At 35.6% G+C, this 25,918-nt stretch overlaps 1 protein-coding gene across 2 annotated transcripts in view; it reads left to right on the top strand.

The window, feature by feature from the left end:
• Positions 1-25,918, top strand: part of GALK2 (galactokinase 2) — a 202,218-nt gene that overhangs the window by 70,117 nt on the left and 106,183 nt on the right. For both annotated transcript variants that reach the window (XM_044665181.1, XM_044665180.1), the window contains exons 4-5: positions 12,482-12,572; positions 16,988-17,134. In XM_044665181.1, coding sequence (XP_044521116.1) covers positions 12,482-12,572; positions 16,988-17,134 — 238 coding nt within the window. The remainder of the gene's footprint in view (positions 1-12,481; positions 12,573-16,987; positions 17,135-25,918) is intronic.

Genomic DNA, 25,918 nt, shown 5'->3' with positions numbered 1-25,918 from the left:
AGGTGGGGGAAGGGAGGCAGAGATGGAGTCTGAGTAAGGACCTGCCTTTAACTCAAGCTTACAAAGTGCTCTTGATATCTAAAGGGAATAAATGATGACTGACTAGTTTCTTTATATCTAATATTGTCAATTATAGTTAACCCTTCACAGATTTGAACTCCTCTCTAATTACTCTCCTTATTAACTCCACAGACATATAAGGTAAGGGAAGGAAGGAAGGAATGAAATAATATTGGGAAGGAAGATATAAAGGGTTTATCCAAAATAACAATTTCTTAAATAAATATTTCAAAGCCAGGCTAAATTTCAATTCTACAGATAGGTAAGGAGGCAGCTCAGCTGGTCAGAAAACCTCTCTCCATGGGAGACCCAAACCAACTCATTTTTCTCCCTCAAGATTCCAAACCCCTAACTGCTTTCAGAACTCAGCCAAAGCTTGAAAAAACTATCATGACCCCCTCTCTCTACAATCCACTGAGCCATTTAATTGCCCCTTTGCCTTTTTTTCCCTATAGTAGTATCTAATAATTATCTTTATTTCTTCTAAATTTATTATAGATTTACCTTGTACTCTTTTTATTTTGCTTGTTTTATTTTCTATTCAGTTTTAAATTAGGTTATCTAAAAGTTTGTTGATTTTGTTAGACTCTTTAAAAAGCTCTAGCTCTTTTGTTTACAGTTCTTTAGTATCATTTTCAGTTTATACATTTCTCCTGAAAATTTTTATTTTTATTTTTTTAATTTTAAACCCTTAACTTCTGTGTATTGACTTATAGGTGGAAAATTGGTAAGGGTAGGCAATGGGGGTCAAGTGACTTGCCCAGGGTCACACAGCTGGGAAGTGTCTGAGGCCGGATTTGAACCTAGGACCTCCTGTCTCTAGGCCTGGCTCTCAATCCACTGAGCTACCCAGCTGCCCCCTCCTCTAAATTTTTTATTTATCTTTTTGTTTTAGGTTTATTATTATGTTTATTTTATGGCTTTTAAAATCGTAATTTTAGTTCACTGATTCTCTTTGATATTTTGTAAATATATATTTTCATAGATATTTTCCTTTGAAGATTACTTTAGCTCATCACTTAAGTTTGAGTATATTGTCTTATTCTTGCAAACTTTTCTTTAATCCATTCATTATTCATAATGTTAATGCTTATTTTTTAAGAAAAGTAGCATGTTAACAGTGGAAATAATACTTCGCTTGAAGCCATGAAAACTGAGTTTAGTCCTAGCTTATACTGCTTGTTTGATCTTTAGCAAATTATATAACTTCTCTTGGGACTTGTTTTCTTCCTCATCTGTAAAATGAGGAGGTTAGACTAAATAACTTTAAAAATCTCGACTTTAATCTGTGAGTCCTAGCCTCTTGAAATGTTGGTATCCCTGTTTAGGCCTCTGTTTTTGGCTCATATTTCCTTTGTTGATTATCATTTTTACTACATTATTATCTGTTAAGGATGTGTTTATTATATCTGTTAGAAAGAAGTAACTGCTTTGATAGAAATTAGGGGTCCTATAAGGGAGGGGAAGGTAAGAAGGGAATTTTTTCTAGATGTGGAGGACTACTTGGACAGAGGCATAGGTGAAGAGATGCAATATCATGTACAGGTAATGATACATTGAATGTCATGTATAGGTGACAACAGTCTGATATAACCTAAATGGAGAATGTATTAGGGGGATATATGAATTAAAACTGCAAAAGCTATTGGAGTCCAGCTTGTGGAGGATTTATATATCAGGCTTAGATTTTGCATTTTATCCTGGATTTGGTACTTCTCTAGATGTTAGAACCCTGGCTTTTAACTATAGTCTCTACTTACCCCTTTACTCAGTTGAATTACTGACTCTCCATCCATTGTGGAAGAGTCAGTAGTTCTGAGAACCTGAGCTGCTAGCTGTGCCTAGAGAGATTTTTATTTCCATATTAATCATGTGCTCTCTGAAAAACAAACATGACCTTGAAGAGAGGTTCCCTTCTTTTGTCTTCTCTCCTACCACAAAAACCATTTGGGCAATATGTAAGCCAATTCCTTTTTGAAAAGGAATGATTGTTGGTATACATTTGGCCAGACTCTCTGTGACTGCTTGCATGTGCAGAATAGAACAGTCTTTTCTACTTTCTGACATCCTGTCTTCCCCTTCATTTTCTGCTCCAGTTAGCTTTAAACAGGGAAAAGAAAACAAACACGTAAGAAAGCCTCTCTTCAAAGTTTTACTTGAGGATATTTTATTCTTTTTTTTTTTTTTTTTTTTTTAAAGCTATAGAGGTTTTCTCTTTCTCACTTCTTGGTGTTCTTTCTCATTTGAGAGGTTTTCCTGATAGGCATTAGAGGGACATGTACTTTGCATTTCCAAAAGATTGGACATCATTGATCCCAGTATAATTATCCTTTTTTGTTGTTTTTTGTTGTCATTGTGTATTGGTTCTAAGGCAGAAGAGTGGTAAGGGCTAGGCAATGGGTTAAGTGACTTGCCCAGGGTCACACAGCTGGGAAGTGTCTGAGGTCAGATTTGAACCTAGGACCTCCTGCCTCTAGGCTTGACTCTCAATTCACTGAGCTACCCAGCTGCCCCCCATCAGTGTTTTTTTTTTTTGAGCAAGTCCATGGTTTTGGATTATTTTTCTGTCATTTTAGATTTTTTACATAATTGCTAGTATTTTAATTATTTTAATTTTTAAGTAATATTTTATTTGTTTTAATCAGCCAAAATTTGCCTTCTCATTCTCTCATTATATGCCCCACTCTTACACTGCTAATTAGAAACAAAAGAAGAGTAAAATCCAATACAAACTTGTATAGTCATTCCAAACAGATTTCCACATTGGCTATGTCCAATAAAAATTTCTCATTCTGCATTTTGTGTTTTTGACCTCTTTATCAGTAGTTGGGTAGCATGTTTTATCATTTGTCCTCTAGAATAAAAGTTCATGATTATTATACTGACAGACAATTCTGATTCTTTCAAAATTGTTTTGTGGAAAGGTATTCACTGCATTGCTTTCTACCACTCCACTGTCTTGGCTCTGCCTAATCATTAGATTTTTTTTTTTTTTTTAAATTTTAAATCCTTAACTTCTGTGTATTGACTTATAGGTGAAAGAGTGGTAAGGGTAGGCAATGGGGGTCAAGTGACTTGCCCAGGGTCACACAGCTGGGAAGTGTCTGAGGCCAGATTTGAACCTAGGACCTCCCGTCTCTAGGCCTGGCTCTCAATCCACTGAGCTATCCAGCTGCCCCCTAATCATTAGATTTTAAAATCTTTTTTTCTGTGTCTTTTTTACTCTTATTTTGTTTATTTAAAATTATTTTATCATTTTAGAACCTTTTTGGAGGTTTTTGGAGTTGCTGCATTTTCACTTCTGGGGTGAATTTTAGAATTCTTTGTAAGACTTTTTCCTTCAGTAGAGCCTTTTTACTATGTATCTTTTATTGCAAAAGTACTTATTTTTTGTATTGTCTCATTGTATTATTGACTCATCTTTCTTATTTGTCAGTATTTCTTAGTGTCTCTACTGGTTTTTCTAGAGTGCCCTTATTATAATCAATATTTCTTACTGGTAATATTTTCCCTTTAGCAAAAAAGGCCCAACCCTTTTGTACCCCTTCTCCCATCCACTGCTATTTATTCCCTTTGGACCACTGAGGTTGGGTGGTGACTAGTTAGAACAGAGCCATAGGCAGACTTTGGGAGGCCCCTGCAGCTTCTCTTGTTCTCCACTTTTAACTTGTCCTTTCTTGTAAATAGAACTATTTATTCCTATAACGAGTTAATGTTGTAACAAGCCCTACACTTCTGGGCTTCACTCCTCCATGGTGGCCAACTTTTTTCCTTCCTGATCCCTGGATTGTGGTTGAAGTTATGGGCCCCAACACACTAAGTGGTTGAGGAAGGGTCCTGTTAGGACACTGCTGAGGCAGTACTTCAAGAGACTGCTGAGCTGAGCTTACTTTATACATTTGGTTCAAATCTCCTTCAATAGGTCTTTTCCTCTCTGTATTGTATTAGTGTAAGCAAGCACTATATTTCTCTACCACTTCCTCTTCCATAGCCATCAGATTTCTCTTATTCTAACTTCTAGGACTGGTTGGATTCTAACTAAAGACTGGGCCTCAAGTCTTTAAAGGATTAATAGGCCTCATCAGGACACAACCAAGAGGAAACTTCTGAAAGTTTGTGTTGGAAGCTGCTGTTATTATGTGGAACTCAGCTACAGACCAGAATAGAAGGCTATGGGTAGGTAGTAGTAGGTACAATGGATGCTTTAAAAAATATTAACTCATCCAGATTAACACGGCAGCAAATAGAGAATTTGAACAATTCATTCTTAGAAAAAGAAATCAAACAAGTCATAAATGAATAACCAAATTAAAAAACTCTAGACCTAGGTCAGTGATGGGCAACCTTTTGAGCTTGGTGTGTCAAAATTCTCCAAAAAACCAAGCATAACTCGGGTGGTGTATCACTTCGAGGAAAAAGCACCATAATTCATGATATTTATAGTTTAAATAACAAAAATATATAATTGTAATATATAACTGTATTTAATAAACCAAAAACTAATTATTTAACACCTGCTTAGTGACAGTTGTTTTGGCCTACAGACCTCTGGCACAAAGTGTCCACACTACACTACAGCAAATGTTTCATCCTCGGCATGCAGCCCCATACTTCTCTGTATGTAGCTGCATGTCATTGAAAATGGTTATGTTGTGTCTGTGCTGACATGTGTGTCATAGATTTGCCTGAATCAGGGACCTAGGTAGATTTATAAGTGAATTATATCAAACATTCAAAGAACAGTTAAATTCTATACTACATAAATTATTATAAAAAATAGAGTAGCCATCTGTTAAAAGAAGAAAAGGGAATCCCTGGGATGATGCTATACTAGTTAGTTGGTTTGTGCTAGTGAACCAAGCTGTAAGGAGGAAAAGGGGGTTTTATAAGTTCAATATATTAAAAGATGGTTGCCAGAGGATTGAACGATTATCAATCCTCAATTAAGAATAATCTCAAGTCAAAATTGACTTTTATGGAAGTTTATTTACAATTAAGAAGAGAGAGAAGAAATAAGGAAATAAGAATCTAACCCAGTAGGTAACTTACTATGATCCTCTAATTAATCCAGGTAGATCTTAACCCTCAACTGAGAGTCAGAGGGCCAGAGGCCCGGAGGTGAATGAAGCAAAACTTCATTCACAGAGTCTTACTAAAAGAAATTTAAGAGAAGTTCAGGAAGATTCAGTCAGTCTTTAAACTCACCACATGGAATTCAAAGAAGATATTTAAAGCAGTCTCACTAGAGTCTCAGCGTTCCAACACTCCTCCATGAACCAGAAGAGGTCTGTCACAAGACACTTCCTTCTTCAACCAAAGACCTCTCACTCACTCAACTCCCCCTTTTTAAAGGGGTCACTTATGCGTCACTTTCTCTGCCTTCCACTAGCTTGTGTGTCCAATCACAATAGACGCTTCTCATAGACTGCCTAGGGGGCGGTCAGTCAATTCTGATTCATCACTCACTCTAGCACACATGGGTTAGGACCAACCAGAATATGGAGGCACTCTCACCTTTGGTGATTAAATCTAAAGATGGGCAGTTTAGATTTAATCTAATTACATAAAGCCCACGGATACTCCCCCTCCCTGACTGGCCAGAGAGCTAATGGCTACCCTCTGTGCTTAACCGAACATGATGATGGTAGAGGTAAATGTAGAGGTATGATGAATCAGATTAAGGAACACTGAAGGAATATAGACTGACGGTGCGTTAGGGAATTTTGCATTACCTAACCTTCCCCAATATTCCTTTCTGATCATACCTCTACCAGAGGAAACTAGTAAAGGGCAACTTGGGATTTTGGCTTTACCTAAATCTGAAGAAAGGTTTCCCCCTCAAATAAACCTTTGCTCTCTTTAGCCTCTACTTCCTCTTTTCCAATTATCTGACTGCTAATTTGTAATCAACAATGTTTATTGAGGAGAGGCTAACAAGGGTGAAATAAGGGAAGAGGTAAAACAGGAGTTCCCTATCTAAAGTCTCAAAGAGATATGCAGGTTCCTTTAGCTTTGGCCAACAGCTAATGGAGCTGCCTGGAAATTGTCTCAATCTTCTTGACTTTCTAATGCTGATTAATCTAACCTATTAATACAGAGAAAGAAATTATTTTAGATGTGGCAGGTACAGAGGAAGATGTTTCTCTCTTCAGAACTGTCACAGCTTGCCCTCCAGGATAAAATCTTCTTGTTCAGCTGAATGTCTTGTCAGCCCTCATGTCTCCAGTTACTGATAAACAAGGTCACTTCACAGTTAATATGGACAATAGCAAAGATTGGGAAATCCTCTGGAAATGCTGTGTTTTCAATCCTGAGGTTGGATTTAGAGCTCCTCTCAGTCCAGGGTTCAAATCTGAACTCCCCGTCACTCTTCCTCCCAGAAGCCTTTGCTTTCCCCAACCTTCTAATTGCCTTTGCTGTCATTCTTGCTTCATCAGCATTCCATCTTCACTCTGTGTCAAAATCCTGTCCTTCACATCTTACCAAATATAGTTTTAATATCTAAACCAAGAAGAGATAAAGTAGGAAAGAAAATTATAGACTATTTTTAATGCATGACAATACAAAAGATACTGAGTAAAATATTAACAAATAGGCTATAGCAACATATTCATATGTTTTTTTTCATTCTGACCAAGTTAGATTTAAAACAGGATTGCAGGGTTGGTTCAGTATTAGAACACTGTAATTAAAACAGATCATATTAATATAAAAACATTAAAAATCATGTGATTATAATCAGTAGGTCCAGGAAAACTTTTTTGATAAAATATGATACCAATTTATATGAAAATACCAGAAAACATAGGAATAAATGTATAGTTTCTGAGTATTATAAATATTATACATTTACAACCAAGAATTAACCTCATATGTAATCAAGAAATAGCAATGGCCTCACTAATAAATTAGATAAAGTAATAATTTTTGTTGTTACCACTTTAATATAGTTCTAGAAATTCTAGTTAAAGTAGTAGGAAAGCAACTGGACCTGTCTTTTTTTTTTTTTTTTTTTAATTTATGGAACTTTTAGATGAAGAAACTCCCTCCAGTGATTCAGGTTTTGTTACCTTCTCTGCAATTTATGATCTTAGAAAGTTGGCTAAGGGACTTGTCATTGGGGCAGATAGCTAGGATATGAGTATATGTCAGAAGAAGGCATACTTTGGGCTGATGTTTTCCAAATTCCTAGATTAGGAACTAATCCATTAACCACAATGTTATACTCTAAATGCTACAGCAAGAGAATAAGAAAAGAAAGTGGGGGAATAAGCATAGAAAAAGAAGTAAAATTTTTATTATTTGCAGATGATGTGATGATTTGCTTAGCAAATCTTAGAAATTTAATTATCCTTAATAAAATGATCACCAAATTTATTAAAATAGCATGGTATATAAGATGATAATCAGCCTTCTTATGTAATATTAGCCTAACAGGAAGAGATGAAAAAATGAAATTTTATTCAAAGTGAGTAGAATTTCAGAGCTATCTGGAAATACATATAACTCTTGGGACTTAAATGAAAACAACTATAAAACACTTTTGTTTTTTAGAAATAAAAGAAGACAAAATAATTGATGAAACATTATTTGCTCATGATTAGACTCTGTCATATAATAAAAATGATGAATAAAAATTCATTTACAGATTTAGTGCCATCTCAGACTACCAATGAGTTATTTTATAGAATTAGACAAAAAAATAACAAAATTCATCTGGAGGAATAGGAGGTTAGTCATTTGAAGGAAAATAGTAAAAAAAAAGTAGGAATAAAGGGAATCTGGTGGTATCAGATTTCAGACTATGTGATAGAGAAATAATCATTTAACAATTTGATATTTGTTAAAAAATAAAGAAGTTGTTCAATAGAACAGATTAGTTGAACAAGACTTAAAAGCGATTCAACTTAGTAGTACACAGCCAGTTAAACTAATAGACACTAGTTACTAGGGCAAAGACTCCTTATTTGACAAAAACTTCTGGGGAAATAAAGTAGTCTGGATGAAATTACATTTATAATAATGCATTTTCTATATGCTACAAATGTGACCTAGATATAAAAGATCAAATCATAGAAAAAAGTGAAGGAGAAAGGAAGATAACTTTTATAGCTGTGCCCAAAGGGAGAAAAATTGGACTATCTATCTATCTATCTATCAATACAATTTAAAATTGTAAAGCTTCTGGATAAACAAAATAAGTGCATTGAAAATGGGAAGGGAAATAGCTGAGGGAAAAAAAACTTTCATGACAAATTTTGATATAGGCCTAATATTCCAAGATAGATAAAGAATGATACAAATCTTTATGAATAAGAGCCATTCCCAATATAGAAATGATCAAGAATATGAATAGGTTTTTCTCAAATGAATAAGTGCAACAACCATATCAACAAAAAGTGTTCTGTCACTAATAATAGAATTGCAACCAAAGACTTATGAGGCTCTGTCTCAAATCATTATTGGCAAAGAGGAAAACAAAAGTAGGAATTCTTAGGAGGAAGGGCCCATGCTATCTTGGTAGATCTGTGAAGTGGTTTTTCCAGCCTGAAAAACAATTAGGAATTGTACTCAAGAAATCATTAAATTTTATATGCCCTTTGACCCAGAGATATTTCTCTGGCCTTGACCAAAGAGGCTAAGGACAGAGATAAAATGTCTATAGATACTAATGTTAATAGCTGTCTTTTTTGTTGTTGTTATAGCAAAGAACTAAAAACAAAATAGGTGGCTGTCAGTTGATATGGTTGAATAAATTATCATAAAATGAATATAATGGTATATTATTGTTCCAGAAAAGATGATAAGTATCTTGGATTTGGAGAAATATTAAAATGCTGATATAAACTAATAAAAAGTGAAGTGAACAGAACCAGTAGAAAAATCTGTGACGATCACAATAATAATATGAGGGGAAACAATATTGAAAGACTCTGACTGGCAGCTGTGACCAATCATGACTTTAGAAGAGTGTTGAAGAAATTTATTTCATACTTCTTGGCAGAGAGATGATGAACTAGAGGTATAGGTTTAGGCATGACTTTTCAAATATGGCCACTGTATTGATTTATTTTACTTGACTATACAACTTTGTTGTAAGAGAAGGCTTTTACTTTGAGGGGAACAGGAAGTAGATCAATAGGTAATGATAAACTTGTGTTAAAATGCATTGATAAAACATTTTTTTAAATGCATAGAAGAAAAAAGTGCTAGAGGACATTGGACAATTTTGTTACTACCTTGTCAAACTATTTGGGAATGTATGTGTGTTTGTATATATGTATTTCTTTATATATTTATATATTTATATACACATGTATACAATTTTAATATATCTATATTTGTAGATGTAAGGAGATCCCACATATGGTAAAGACTGTCCGTTCCCCATAACATGGAGGTGTTGTGTGGTTTGAAGGGAGGCAGAATAAACTTCCACCCTCTTCTTCCCTCAACTTTCTTCTAGAAAAGACTTTAATTCCTATCTGGAGGAGAAACAGATTTTGGGCTGGAGGTCACTCTGCCAACCTTAGAGAATTATATTTAACAGCTCCCTTAACTATCACTACTCTGGGAGATATAATCAGGTTCATGATTAAGGGGGGAAGAAGACTCTAAGCTTTATATTAGAGGCTTGTCTCTTTTTTTCTACTCAATGCTAATCTACATTGAAAATACCTAGCCAAAAGCAAAGAAATTCATTTATCAAAATCAGAGCAAAAGAGAAACCATATGTATATATTAGGTGAATATGTACCAGACAATCAGACAATAGCGTGAAAGAGTTCTCCCACTGGGAGTAAGGTAACTCACCTTACTGAAGAGTCCTAGATCTCACCAAAGGAGAAACTACCCAAAATCTCTACTGTATAAAGCTGGAAGTAGAAAAGTGATGGAGACTGCCAACTCTTCTTATGTCTTCCCAGGCTTTTACTTTAACAACCTGAAGAGGGGTTGGCCTCTTCCATTTTCCCTCTCAAACATGAAAGCCAGAAATATCCAAAACCTGCTTGAGGAATCTTGTAAAGGATTGAAAAAAGCTGAAACTATCCTCACACAGACCAGGATATTCAACTTCACCAGTGAGGAAAAAGTCCCATATTAATGGACTTTGGGATAGGGGTTATTCAAACACGGTTTCTCTCTCTCTCTCTCTCTCTCTCTCACACACACACACACACACACACATTTTTTCTCTCTCAAACACATATTTTCTCTCTCTCCCCCTTTTAAAAACCTTGTAACAAAATTTCACAATTTCTTATATAAACCCCTTTCCTGTTCTTTGTATATCTAAATGTTTTTGTTTCTTAATACTGTTTAAAATAGGGGAAAAAACCAGGAGCTCCACTTTTCTTTACATTGGGCTATTATATTATGACCTTTTATCATAGGATCACCTATCTACCTTTTATAGCAGTCTGTGGTAGATATTCCTGTTTATTCAGTAAGTAGTAGGAGCAGATCCCATCTGCAAAGCTTTTTCTAACTTGACTCCATCTCTGCCCTGAGTCCCTTAGGTATGATAGTAATCTTTTCAGAAAGCCCATTCATTAACTTTCCCTCCCTTTTCTGAATCTTTGAGGCCGCAGGGCCTTGGTGAGAGGGGATCTGACCCCATTTTCCAACTCCTAAGAATTCTTGGTCCCCAGAGCTCAAACTTTGCCTGTCACATATAGATATATAGCTGGCCCTTGGGTTATTACTTGAGATACAGATGAGCTCTGTGGAGCTCACACACAAAAGAGTAGTAAAGGGAGAGAGCAGTAGGAGTGAAGATCCCCTCGAGTAGTGGGACTTCCAAATTGTTCAAGTGAATAAAGAACCTTAGGTCAGAACCTAAGAATGTAATTATATATATATGTATATATATATAACCTTTAAAATATATATTATATAACCTTAATATACCTAACCTGGATGAATTTTATGGGATCATGGCCTTAAGGGATAGATAACTGATCATCATTGGTAATGACTGACAGGAGTCTTCATTTTTACAATTGTAAAATCAAATCACACATGGAAAATTTTCCAAAATCATGGAATTTAAAGGAATTCTCTGTTTTCATGGATATACTTTGTTACTTTTCTTTGTATTTTTTGGTTTTCCTACTGAGTATTGGCTGGATCTTACATATATGCTTACAATTTGTATCAAAAATAGTACAAGGTGGGGCAGCTGGGTAGCTCAGTGGATTGAGAGTCAGGCCTAGAGACAGGAGGTCCTAGGTTCAAACCCGGCCTCAGCCACTTCCTAGCTGTGTGACCCTGGGCAAGTCACTTGACCCCCATTGCCCACCCTTACCACTCTTCCACCTATGAGCCAATACACAGAAGTTAAGGGTTTAAAAAAAAAAAGAAAAAAAATAGTACAAGGTGATAGACTTTGTTAATCCTGGACATTGTCTAGACTTAAAGATCTAAGATGACAAGTCAGTCAGCAGGCACATATTAAGTGCCTATTATGTTCTAGACTTTGGAAATACAAGGACAAAATTAAAACAATCTCTACCATCAAGAGAACTTTATAGTTTATCAAAGAATAGAAGAGAAAGCTGGTAGTTCCTTACATGAGATAGAGTTGCTGAAGTTTAAATTTTTTATGCGGTCAATATCCTGTGTTTTTAATATGAGCTTACAAATTTTGCATTTTGAAAAATCTTTTTCATATTTTCAATCTCAATTTCCCATATTTCTTTGCTATTTTAAATTTCACCATTTTTCTGGTGTCCCTTTTCATTATTATGAAGCTTCCCCCAAGTAGGTCAGTGTATTTTTATATAATAAATATATTATGAGAGGCATCCTGGCATGGTGATTAGAAAGTTGACCTTGGAATTGGGATGATATGAGTTAAAATTCTGCCTCTTTTGCTTACCTGTATGATCCTGGGGAAGTTATTTTATCTTCCTGGCCCCTTATCTATAAACTCTCTGCTACTACTATTACTATTATTTTTATTTTTGTTGCAGTCTTTTCTAAATAGAATATATACTAAAATCAGGTATGTGGATTAATGGCAGGTGTGTGAAGGCAATTTTGGGACTGGCTACTTCTTTAGCCAGGATTGAATGAATTGGGTTGTGTAAAATCTCAAGCTATTTTCCCATCATTATCATGTGGTTTAACATCTATGGAAAGAAATAACAGAAAGCTGTTGGAATATAAATGACTTTTCAGAGAGTCAGGAAATATTGAAGTTAGTGGGAAATAGTTCAGGTTACTCTCTACTATCTTAATCAAAATTGCTAGGGATGTTGGGATGTTCCTATAGAGCCTATAAAATGTTTTGAAAATGTGTTGAGGAGATAAAAATGTTACTATATTGTCAGAAGGTGGCAGCAGTCAGCCATTTGTTTTTTGAGGAAATGAACCAACTGACTAAAAAATAAACTTGATGTACCTTCTATTTCTGCAGGGATTTCAGTACCAGTGTAAACGACATTCACATTAATAAGACCAAGCCTCAGTGGCACAACTATTTCCTATGTGGACTTAAAGGAATTCAGGTAAATTAAGTAAAAAAATGAAACCTTCAACCAATTTTAAGGAGACAGGAATTGTGTTTTAAATGTTTTACTAAGACTCTTCATCTTTTCTTCAATAAGAGATAATTTTAACTTTCATTGGACTAATTTTCTGTCTCTTCCTATTGTAAAGGTGTTAATTGAGGCACTTGGATTTCAGTAATAGAAAGGATGGGAACAGGAATTTGAGCTTTGGTAGAAGAGGGGTTGGTCAGAAGTGCCAGTTGTTACAGCTTCTACTGGGCTTTTTTTGGGTGGGGTGGAGTGTGGGGAAAGAAACTCCCAGCATCTGGCTATGGTGGTCATCTAGGGTAGCAGTAGCCATTTTTAGAGATGGGCTTGTTTGTAAGTTAGGGTCTTCCTGGATTGTAGTTATTTATTTGCAGGTCCAGACCCATGATTTCACTGGAGTATGGAGCTCACATTGAATCTCCTTCGTATAACTGAATGAGTTTCTCCTGGTAACTTACAGTATTAGACAATGCCAAGAGGAACTGAGAAGTTGAGTGACTTCCCATGATCACTCACTAATATGAATCAGATCAGATCTTCCTGATTCTAAAGATCAGCTCTCTACTCTATCTTACTTCTTAGATTGTATGTCGTCATTAAATAGTTCACACAATTAGAATAGAGACATGATGAACTGTCAAACCATACATTATTCTGATTTTCATTTTTATTAATGTTTTCATTGGGAAAAATACATTCAGACACTTTCATTTATAGGTTTTAGGGTGGATATGTAAATATTCTGTATAAAAGCATTTTTTATTATTTAGATTGGCTTTCACTAGTCTCTAAAGAAGCAATGAAATTGTATTATACCAAATATTTTCTTAGAAATGTTGCAGAACTAAGTTAGATATTATTGGGTTTTTTTCTTGAGAACAAGAAAATGAAATGAAAATCATGGTTTTCTTGAGTTACCCAAAGCATTCAAATGGCAAGAGGTAGATAGACAAGCTTCCTTGCTGAGCACTAGTTTATGTTCCAATAATTGTTTCAAATCTATTAGCACTATAAGGCAGAGGATGTAAGCAACGGATGTTGCTCTTTTGAGCCTGTAATGTGTTTTGGGAGCATGGTGACCGAGCCATTATTATTCTATAGAATACATGTTATACCAAGCCAAAAAGTCCAGAGTAAAGCTACAGTGGCAAATGCATTACAGAAATGCATCAGATCCTTCTCTGTTGTATTATACATTATACCATGCTCAATTGAGGTAGCTTTCTTCTTTTCATTTTTGATTCATCAGGTCCAAGGAAATCTTTCATGTGAAGAGTTCCTTGCCAGCATGAAATCGCAACATTGCCCATTTTAAGCAATTTAGGTATTAATGGAAACTTTAGTATTTGGAATGCTTTTGCCTGGAAAGTACTACGTGGTCTTCCTTATAACAAACTGCAGGATTTTCTTGCATTTTTCACAAAATTCCCTACACGAATCAGGCTATTTAGGCATAGAGGAGGTGGGTTGGAGAGTCTGTTTGTGAGCTTTAGGTCTTAAAGACAATCTCTTTCATTTGATGGCTCATGTGCAAAGCAGGTTTGTAGACTGAACTCCTGGCAGAAAATCTGCCTCAATGTGAGGCTGTTAGGAAACATTCAAATTCAAGTGCTAGGAGGGTCCAGAGGATAATCTGTTTATATTAAATTGAACATGTTATCCTTCTGGGATAGAGTTGTTGCAGAATTTGGCAAAACCTATTTTCATCTCTGAAACTGTAGTACATTTTTATTTAAACATTGCGTGATAAGTTTGTAAGCCTGATTCACGTTCAAGACACCCTGTGAATTGGTTTCTGGTTAAATAGACAGTATTCTCTAAGGGTTTTTTTCTTTCTCCCATCCTCTCTCCACCTTTTTTTTTTTTTTTTTAACAAGCTGTCTGATGTTCTGCATGAAAGGGCATTGGCAGCAACAGTGTTTCAATTTATAATTTGTTTGAATTTCTGGAAAGGAAATTTTTAGATTATTTGAAATGAAAAAAAAAATCTAGCCAACTAAGTAACTGAATCTCTTTACTTATAGGCCACGTGAGTTTTACAAGCTAATTTTTTGGGAAAACTTTTAGAGTCTGTCCTTTGCAGAGAATAAGATATTTTTCTCTGGTTGTTATTTTAGCTTGTTTACAAAATGTCTCCCTCACATGTTGATAATATGTCATGCAATGGGGGTTCCCACTTGCATGATGTTTTGTTTCTGCATATATTGTTATATTGATTTAATATTCCTGAAGATTAGATGGCTTTATTATTTTTTGAATTCTCAGTCATATAGATGATAAAGAATTTGCTTGATATCCCTCTCTAAGCCAGTTGCAAATCTTAGTTCTCAGAGACCTAGCTCTCTTATAACCAGTCAAGAGCTTCCCATGTCCAGGTAATAAAAGGCATATTATAAACTCAAGTGGGAATCAGTGGGATTAAGGTTTTAGCCCTAGATCTATCACTAATTGTTTATATGATCTTGGGTACATTTGTTAATTATCTTGGACCTGTTATCCCATATCTAGAAAGAGCAGGTAGGACTAAATGATTTTGAAAGCCCTTTTCAGATCTGAGATTATATGATTCTTCATGGCGTGGCCCATAACTGGAGAGAATATTCTTCCTTGAGGTTTTTCTATTTGTAAAACTTATGTGTTTCCCTCTTAATTTAGAGTTTGCATTTTCATTAGTGACTGTTGCCCAATTGGGGTCTCTTTGAAAGCTACCATATGGCTCAATTGAAACTTTAAATTGCTAGAAAAATCTGGATTTCCTCATATGGCTGACTTAAACATTAAATCAGAATGACAAAACCCTGGCCCAGGTTCTAACTAGACTGGGAAAGTTTTTGAAGGGGAATCAGAGACTTAGGCCTAAGGCTTAGCCCTGTTGTATGCTTGCAGTGTCATCCAGGGAAATCTCTTAACCCTTCTTGGTACCTTGATTTCTCTATTTGTCAAATAGAACTAATGATTCTTGGAGCTCTTTTTTGAAGAGTATCTTCTGATGGTTGGACCTGTAGGAACACTGGTTTGTTTTCTGGGTAACTTTCTGTGGTGGTAAAGGGTTTAACATAAAAAAGAACTAATCCTTTTAATTTGTATTACTTTTAGCTCCAGCACCTGAAGCAAATAAACTTATAAATTATTTTCTACATCATTATAGATTGACTGATAAATTTGATGTTGGAGGACTATGATTAGATTTGAAGAGCTATTGTGTTTGGCCACAAAGGGCAGACCTTGGGTCAATAGGAAGAAATTTTAGAGAAGCAGATTTTAGCTCAAACAGAATGAAAAACTTCCTAACCCAGGGTTTCTTAACCCTTTTTTGTGCTTTTCAGTCTCGATAAAGGAGTATGGGTCTGTGAATCTCTTCTCAAAATTTTAAATAATTAAAATAAAATTCACATGATTACAGAGGAAATGGATTACTTTGAAATAGGTATAAAAAAAGAATTGTAAACCATTACATGGATTCCAGGTTAAAAATCCCTGTTTTTACTGAATTATTCAAAAGTAGAATGAGTTACCTCTTGACATAAACATTACAATTACATATAATTTCATTTGAGCCTTACTTTGTCTATTATAAGAATTCTGAGATAGGTGCCCACAGGCATTATTATCTCCATTTTACAGGTGAAGAATTAGGCCTGGAGATCTGGTTCTATGACTTGGAATTGATTTTTGATACAGAGATGATATTGGAACCTCAATCTTTCTGACCTTAAATCTAGCACTCTCTCCACTGTGCTATATATTACTAGAGGTTTTAAACAATGGTTGGTGGATTACTTGTTGGGGAAATGAGGATGAAATGTTGGAGATTTTAGAGAGGATTCATGTTCAGGTATGGGTTGAATTACATGGCCTAAGAATTTCTAATCCTGAGAACCCATGGTATTATAAGAAACAAAAACAAATTAAAAAACCTCCAAATTTTAAAACCGTGTTCTCTTTTTATTCACCATAGTTACCTTGGTTGACTAAAGTAAAAAGTAATCTGAAGGGGCAGCTGGGTAGCTCAGTGGAGTGAGAGTCAGGCCTAGAGACAGGAGGTCCTAGGTTCAAACCCGGCCTCAGCCACTTCCCAGCTGTGTGACCCTGGGCAAGTCACTTGACCCCCATTGCCCACCCTTACCAGTCTTCCACCTATGAGACAATACACCGAAGTACAAGGGTTTAAAAAAAAAATGTTTAAAAAAAAAAAGTAATCTGAAACTGAGTACACTAAAAATGAAGAATGGGAGACAGTTTGACTTGGGTCATTTCTGATAGATAAGATGAACACTGAGGAGTGTTTCTAAATAGTATGAAAATTGCCTTGTTAAAATTGTGCTCCCTTGGCTTCCTTGAATTTCATGTTATTTTTTTTGTTTGTTTAATCCTCCTATTATTAGGACCATTTTAACCTCAAGAACCTGACTGGCATGAATTGCCTGTTGGATGGAATCATCCCTCCAAGTTCTGGCCTTTCCAGTTCCAGTGCCCTGGTTTGTTGTGCTGGCCTCGTGACACTTAGAGCTAACGGGCTGAGCCTCTCTAAGGTAACATATCAAGAAACAACACTTTCTCTCAAGTCTCCCTCCTGCTCCCTCCTGCCTCCTCCTGCCTTTCTGTCTAAATCCATTAACATCTGAATCCTAGGGCCAAGATGCTCTAAGCTGTGATTGGCCTAAAAGGATGATATCCTTGGGCAAGCCTTTTCATTTAATTGGTTCTGTTTGCTGTAAACCAGGCCTAAGGTAGCTGTTACTTCTCCCTCTTCCTTCCCCTCCCCAAATGAGCAGCAAATCTGTGATTAAGTATATTAAGATGCTCTTGGATTAAGTGTTGGGCAGTTCTTTCTGACACCTCATTAACAAGTTAAAATTGGAGCAAGAAATTTTAGGCCTCAAAGTAGTGCCTGCTTAATTTCATCTATAACCTTAAATTAAACACTTGACCAAGCAGTGTTTAAGGAGGGGAAAGACCAAACAGCGAAGGTACCGAACGAACAATGTGTATGTTTATGTCGGCAGGTTAGTCACTATAATAAACTTTTTTTTTCCCCTTAACATTGCATTACAGAGAGGAAATGCTTATTTAAAGAATATATAAATCCAACAAGAGGTCAGAAAGCCTGCACATAAATCTCTGGCTTCACAGCTCAGAGCAGGTGTGCTCCATTTTAATTAATGCTTTGGAGCTCTGGTTCAAATAAAACCTTACGGAAGAGCTTTTTTTGCCTGCTGTGAATGCCAGGTCCCTGCTTACACATGGTTTGGAAGTACACACCTGCATCAGGTCAGATCTGGGAGGAGAGTGTTAGCCAGGTGTTTTGGCTCTTTTCATCCTTTTTAAAAGTTTTTGGTAAGGAAACTGTATGTATGAGATGAGGAAGAATGAGAAGTAGAAAAAAAGAGACTCTGAGTTAGGTTTTAAACATCCAGCTGACATCCATTAGTCTAACTGGTTCTGAGGAACCTAGGACTGAATCAGATCAGCCTGTTCTAGAAACCAGCAGGTTTGGTTTGGGGATTGAGAAGGAATGATTGCTTTGGGGTTTTTTTTTTCTTTAATAATGGTGATGTGGGAAGGATAACATGGAGAGAGGGAGGGAGACACAATATAATTCTGATTAATCTGCCCATTGATTAATGAGCCTGTTGATTAATCCTTAGTCAAGCTCTTTTGAGGACCATCAGATGGCAAGGATATTTAGACAAAAAGAAGTAACAGATACTTTGACCCTTTGAAGGTAAATCTGGTATGTAATGAATAGAACTAACTCCCTTTTATCAGAACTGTCAGCCTATCATGACTAGAAATTTTTGATTTTTGCCTTAATATATGTGATCCTGAGTGGAACATTAGGGTACTATGTGTAGTTTTTGTGTACTATGTGTAGTTGTGGACATTACATTTAAGAGGTACAAAGTAGAGCTTGTCCAGAAGAGGGTGAACAGGATGTGTGGTAACTACTTAAAGGTTGATAGAACTGGATATTTTTAACTTGAGGAAGAGGATATTTAGAAGGGTTAAGATTGATACCTTGAAATACTTGAAAATCTGTGACATAAAAGAGTAATTAGATTTATTCCAGTTGGGCAATTAGGTGGCATAATGGTTAGAGTGCTGGATTTGAGGTTAGAAGAACTTGAGTTCAAATCCTGCCTTATATACTTAGTTTTGTGATACTGTGCAAGTCATTTAACTTTTCTCAATCTCAGTTTCCTCATTTGTAAAATGGGAATTATAATAGCACTTACCTTAACAGGAATGTTGTGAGGATAAAAGGAGATACCATTTAAAATGCTCTGTTAGCTTTAAAGTGTTATATAAATGTTGGCTATTACACTTAGCCAGAACTATGACTAATGCTATTCTTGATAATAACAATAATATTTCTATTTTGACCAGTATGAAATATTAAAACAGGGTTTGGCTCAATATATAAGGAAGAACTTAAAAAAAAATAGAGCTTCCCAAAATGGATTGGACTGCCCCATGGGATAAGGTTACCATCGTTGTATTTACTCAAGCCATCTAACAGCTATATTATAAGGGGGAATTCTAATATGATTAAGAGGTTGACCTATATTATCTCCAAGCTTCTTTCCAAACTCAAATGTTGTTAAGTTGAAATCTTGTTTTGTAATTCCTAGTCAAGTGTAAGTTAGAATAGGTGACTTTCCCTCCAGAAGTGCAACAGAACTTAGCTCTAACATTGCTTGGATTCAGGAAGTAGGCATTGTAAAATGAACAAAGGAAAAATCCCACCATAAAAAGATATTATGGTATCAGGAGTACTTGAGATAAACCTAGAAGAGAATGACTCCCAAATACCTACATGCAAAGTCTCAAAGAAACATAGCTTAGGCACAAACTCAACTAGAATTCCTGGAAGATTTGAAGTAAGAATTTTTAAAAATGAGTTAAATTTTTTTAAACAAATGAAATGAGAATATTTAAGGAAAGAATTAGAAAGAGAATCAACAGTTTGGCACATGTATAAAATCTTGCCCAAGCCAATAAACTTCCTGAAAATTAGAATGGAACAATAAAAAAAACCAATGCCTCTGTCAGACAAGAAGATGTATTAACATAAAGTAAAAAGATGGAAACAAATTGAATAAATGCAAGGTATTTTATAGCAAAAATAATTGACCTGGAAGACAAATTGAAGTGGGAAAAAAAAGGAATCATTAGACTGCTTGAATGCCATGAACAAAGAAAAGGAGCTGATACCATATTTAAGAAATCTTAAAACTGCTCAGACCTCTTAGAACCAAATGGCAAATTTGAAATAGAAAGAAGCTACCAGTCACTTCCTGAAAGAGAACCCAAAATGAAAACTCCCAGAAATATCATAAATTCAGCCAAACTTCAGAACTCTTAGTTCAAAGAAAATACGTTTTAAGAAACCATACGGAAATAATTTAAATACTGAGGAGCCATAGTCAGAATCACACACAGTTTAGTAGTCACCACTATAAAAGGGCTGAGAGCTTGGAATCTGATACTCCAGAAGACAAAGGATAGAGGCTTACTGTCTAGAATAATGCACTTAGCAAAAATGAGTTATTGCAACATGAAAAAAATGGATCTTTCATCTAGCAGAGAACTTCCAAACATTCCTGATGGAAAGACCAGAGCTGTGTAGAAACTTTGAAGTTCAAACACAGGAGTTAAGAGACACATTAAAGGTAAACACATGTTAACAGTGATAAGGGACTAAAACTGCTTATGTCCAGATATGGGAAGATGATTCATGTGCACCTTTTGAATCCTATCATCATCAGAGGTCATAGGAGTCTAATTAGACAAGGTCAAGGAATGAGTGGTTCTATTATGTCTTGATTTCAAGACAAGGATGGAAAGAGAAGAGAAATACACTCGGGGACGGAAGGAAAAGGAAGGTTAGAGAATATCTCTCATAGTCAGGATATACAAATGGACAACTACACAAAGAAGAAGGGAATCAAGGAGCAGCTAATATTTGAACTCTCATCTGAATTAAAGAGAATACACACAGTTGATTACAGAAATATATTTCAACAATATAAGAGGGTAGGGGAGAAGAGAGAAGGAAAAATTAGAAGAAGGATAAAGACATCCTTAGTCTTAAGCAAAACAAACTCTAAGGTTATACAAATATATTTATGGCCCTTTTGGGGATGACAAAGAATGGGAATATGAAGAGTGCCCATAAATTGGAAAATGGCTGAATGAGTTATGGCATATAGATATGATGGAATACTGTTGTGCTATAAGAAATGAAGAGAAGGTTTCAGAGAAATATGGGAAGACTTGTATGAGTTGATGAGCGAAGTGAGCAAAATCAGGAGAATGATTTATACAATGATAACAGTGTGGCTATGATAAACAACTTTGAAATGAGCATAATGCCCAAACAAGATTCCAGAAGACTGATGATAAAATGTGCTGCTTATCAGGTTATGGAATGAGACACATTTTTTTGGATATGATCAATGCAGAGATTTGTTTCGATAGATTATACATGTCTATAACGTGGCTTTTACTTTTCTTTTGTTCTAACTAGGGGAGAAAGAGGGACTGGGGTGGGAGAGTAAAAAAGTGGATTTCTGCTAATTGAAAAATAAAATATAATTAAAAAGAAATGATCAACTATGAGCTTAAGGAGTCTCCAGTCTGAGGTTTCTTAGTTATTTCTTCATAAGCATGGTTCTGGGGAATGAAAAGAGTACATATAATACCCAATCCCTGTCTTTAAAGAACTACTCAACAAGAGAGGCATTCATATTTTATTTAGTAAACAAGAATGATGAACATTAATAATAATAATTCACACTGAGATAGGGCTTTAGAGTTTACAAAGGGTGTTCCTCTTAATAATACTATGAGGTTGGGAGTGTAAGTATTCTAGCATCTCATTGCTACATATGTATGTGATCTCATCACAATATTTTGAGAATTTTATTTTTATTTAACAATGCAGATCCCAAACCATTGATGCCTAACATCCTGTGCCACTTTCATCCATATCTTCTCAAAGATTCACCCCAGGGAATCTCAATGTTGGGGAGGAAAGATTACTGAGTATTACTTTTATTTTCAAGACATTGTGTGGATAGGACATGCAGGCTTTCTGTTGATTATCCTTCAATCTTTGCTCTCTGACTGGCTAACCACTTTTCCCCACTCATACATTTCTCTGATGACATATTCAAAATATTGATATCCCCTTTTTTAAAATAAGGAATATGAGGTTCAAAGGGGCAGTAGCTTATTTAGGGTTACAGAGCAGAAGAGAACTTCTCAAAACTTGTACTAAACCCAGGCCTTTTGACATAGAGCCCATCATGTATAAATGACTATGGTAAAAATATGCAATGGTCATTGATTTTTGAACCTTTGCATGTTTAGCTTATTTGAATGATTGTCACTTTGCATTCAGAATAAAGGGATATGTTGTGGCATGGAAGGAGCAGCCCTTTATAATTATGCAAAGGTTTAAATCTAGGTTTTTATTTTTTAATAGCCTCTTAGTACATGCCATAAGAAGAATTAGAAAATAATTTGTGCTGTCATTAATTGTACCATTTTGCTTATAATAACAAAAAGCTTCAGCCATGGTAAGGTTAAAAGAAAAGGGTATTTATTCTCAAATGACTCAGCCAGATGGTGAAGGGTAATGAAGGGATGCAGTAGTAAAGCATATGAGTGGATGACAGGTTCAGAATAAGACCTTTAAACGCAATCCTTTAGATTCAATATTGAACATGACCTCCATCTGTGTTCTGCTGGTACAAAAAGAACAGGAGGGTTTGATGTTAGCATTGGTTATTCTCCTCTAAAATATATTTGAAGTTTTGAGTCAAAGGGCAGCATAATGTAATGGAAAGAGACAATAACAAATCAATGACCATTTATAAAGAACTTATTTTGTGCCAAACGGGGCAGTTCAGTGGGTAGAGTGCTGGGCCTGTCTTTAGGAAGACTCATCTTCCTGAGTTCAAGTCTGGCCTCAGACAGTTCCTAGCTGTGTGACTCTAGGCAAGTCATTTAACCGTGTTGACCTCAGTTTCCTTCTCTGTAAAATGAGCTGGAGAAGGAAATGGCAAAGTACTTTAATATTTTTGCCAGGAAAACCCCAAATTGGATCGTGAAGAGTTGGACATGATTGAAAATGACTGAATAACAACAAATGTACCAGGCATTATGCTTAGTGCTGAGAATAAAAATACAAGCAGAAAGAAAGACAATTCCATTTTCAAGGAGTTTACATTCAAATGGGAGAAGGCAACACATAAAAGGGAGCTAAAAGGAACTGGGATGGGGGAAGGAAAGTACTTGGCATAAGATTATGGTAGGGAGAATCCTATGGAAATGAGTCAACATGGCAGTCTGGAGAAGAATGAAAACATGATTGACCTGGGCCTCCTCAAAAGTGGATGTCAATCAGAGCATGAGGTATTAAGAGTGGAGAATGTGGAAAGTAGTCTAGTAGAGTGAGTAGGAAGAAGTTTCTATGGCATGGTAGAGAAAATCCTCTGGAGATGATAGTGTAATAGTGCAGCCTAGAAAAGGATGAAGACATAGTTGGCTTGGACCTCTTGTTCTCTTGCCCATCTTCATTCCTCTTTATTCCCAAGGGTCCTTATGCTGTCCAACTGGCTAGTCCCAAACTACAATGGTCCAAACTTCATACTCTTCAGAATACCTGAATCCCAGCTTTGTTACTTATCATCTCTGAAAGTGGACATGTCACTTTAACTGTGTGCACCATAGTTTCTTCATTTGTAGGATGAAGGGGTTGCATTGGATAAGATGACCTTTAAGATATCTTCCCATTCTAAATCTATTATAAATTAAACTCTTAGCATGTACATCCAAATGCAATCATCTCATTTGGGCATTAAAAGAAAAAAAAAAAAGGACCTAACAGACCATGTTTTTATCGGTTGTGTGGGATAGTGTGTTTTTATTTGTGTTAGCATTCTGTTTTAGGGGCAGACATGGGGAATGAATCATCCATTTATTTATTTAATGATTTTGTGCAATTGAATTCGTTTGGATAATGTGACTAAGCTATTTGACTACAAATTAGAAGTCTTGCTTTTCTGCCCTTGTTTAGGTGACCTCTGGTTCTTTTTTTTTCCATTTCCTTTCCTAGGCTAACTACATGTTTACCTTTAGTATAAACTAAGGCAAACAAGTCCAGTTCAGAGAACAGCAGATTAAAATATTGAGGGCCAATGTTTGTTTCCTAGTCCTTACAAACTTGGCCTTTGACTTTGCACATTAAAATTTAAGTGTGTGAGTTTTAAGTGTGCATGCTCTGCCCTTCATGGTGGTATGGAAAAAACAAAACAAAACACATTTGATTCAGCATCAAAAGCCTTGAATCCCTCCTCTCTCATTTATTAGCTATATGATCTTGGGCAAATTGCTTTCATTCTTTGGGCTCTAGTTTCTTCATCTGTAAAATGCAGGTTATTGAATTTTCTCTGAGCTCCCTTTTTTCTCTAAATTTTATGATCTTAGATAGAACTACAGGTTAGAAGGAACCCCACTATATAGTTAAACCTATACCCGAAAAAGAACCCCCCTGTAACTGAAGTTCTTAACCTTTTTTTTAATGTCTTATACTCTGTGGGTAGAATGGTGACTCCTATGTACTCCTGTTTGTGAATATTGTTGTTTTTTTTAAACCCTTCCCTTTTCTTAGAATCGATATTAAGTATTGGTTCCAAGGCAAAAGAGCAATAAGGACTAGGCAGTTGGTTTAAGTGACTTGCTCAGCATCATTATAGTTAGGAATTATCTTAGACTGGATTTGAGCCCAGGACCTCCTGTCTCTGTATCCACTGAGTCACATAGCTGCCCCTGAATATAGTTTTAAAATAATTGAAGACGATAGATTTTTAGAGGTGAGTGAAAATAAAGATATAATTTTTTTCTTACAAGTTCACAAACCCACTGAAATATATCTATGAACCCCATCTTAAAAAACCCTGCTCTACATATATGTGGTGATCCAGCCTTTCCTTAAAGATTCTTCAGTTGGGGGAAACCCTCTCTCTCCTCCAATAGGCCATTCTACTTTTGACAGCTATGATTTTAAGACATTTTCCCTTACATAAAACTTACATTTTCTTCTTTGCAATTTGTAGGCTTATAATGATTAGTCCAAGGGAGGTTATGACTTGTCCAAGGTACCACAGATAGTAAGTGTTAGAAATGGGATTTGAACCCAGGTCTTCTGATCCTAAAGCTACTAACTCAAAAGCTAGCGTTCTATCCTCTCTATCATACAGCCTTCAATGGCTCCTTCAACTCATTCATCCTGAGTTCTACTCTTTGGGGACAAATAGGACAAATATAATTAATCTTCCACATAAATTAGATCTTAATATTTGATTACTGTGTTTGTGGGACTCTAGACTAAAACTTTTAAAAAAACATGGAGTAGGTAACCGATAACATTAAAGAACTTGAATAATGTTAAAGCATCTCACATAAGAGAGTTTTTCTCAATTGGACTTAGGGTGATAGCAGAGCCAAAACTCTAAGGTAAAAGAATTCCTTTACCCAATATGCTTTGCATCTAGTTCTACCTTCTGAAAGGGAAGAAAACCAAGGAATGGGAATAAATTGGTAGGTTAGGAAGTTCTTCAAAGTGTAAGAGAGATGATATGAGCTATTAGGAAGGAAGATGCATTTGTGTAAAATATGAAATCAGCAGTGCAATGTAATTGCTCAGAATACTCTAATTGGAGTCTGGAAGACTTGGGATTGAGTTTCACTTCAAATGCTATGTGACCTTGGGCCTTTCTGATCTAATTGAGTTTCTTCCTTATACCTATTTCATAAGGTAGTTTTTAAGATTAAATGAGATAATTTAAAGCTTAGGGCTATATGAATCTGATCTTCCATTATTGCTAATAGTAATAATTATAGTAGTGTTAAGTAACAAATATTACCACTAATGACATTAGTAAAAATAATGAGTAAGAAACACCAAAGAAAATAATGGAGACTGCCCAACTTATATCAATCAATCAATCCATCAGCAAAGACTTATAATGAGCTTACTATGTACCAGGCATTGTACCAAGTGCTGGTGATACAAAGACAAAAATGAACTATAAAGTAGTTGCATGGATAATGAAATTTAGAGATGCTACAGAAAATTAGAACTTAGATTTTGAGATAGTGTTGTTTTTCAGTCATTTCAGACTTGTCCAGCTCATTATAACCCCATTTCGAATTTTCTTGGCAGAGATACTGGAGTGATTTGCCATTTCCTTCTCCAGATCATTTTAGAGATGAGGAAATTGAGGCAAATAGAGCTGAGTGATTTG

The sequence above is a fragment of the Gracilinanus agilis genome, chromosome 2 (assembly GCF_016433145.1).
Source record: "Gracilinanus agilis isolate LMUSP501 chromosome 2, AgileGrace, whole genome shotgun sequence".
Taxonomy (NCBI): Eukaryota; Metazoa; Chordata; class Mammalia; order Didelphimorphia; family Didelphidae; genus Gracilinanus; species Gracilinanus agilis.
Note: the sequence above shows the minus strand (reverse complement) of the source record. Positions and strands in the feature narration are given on the sequence as shown.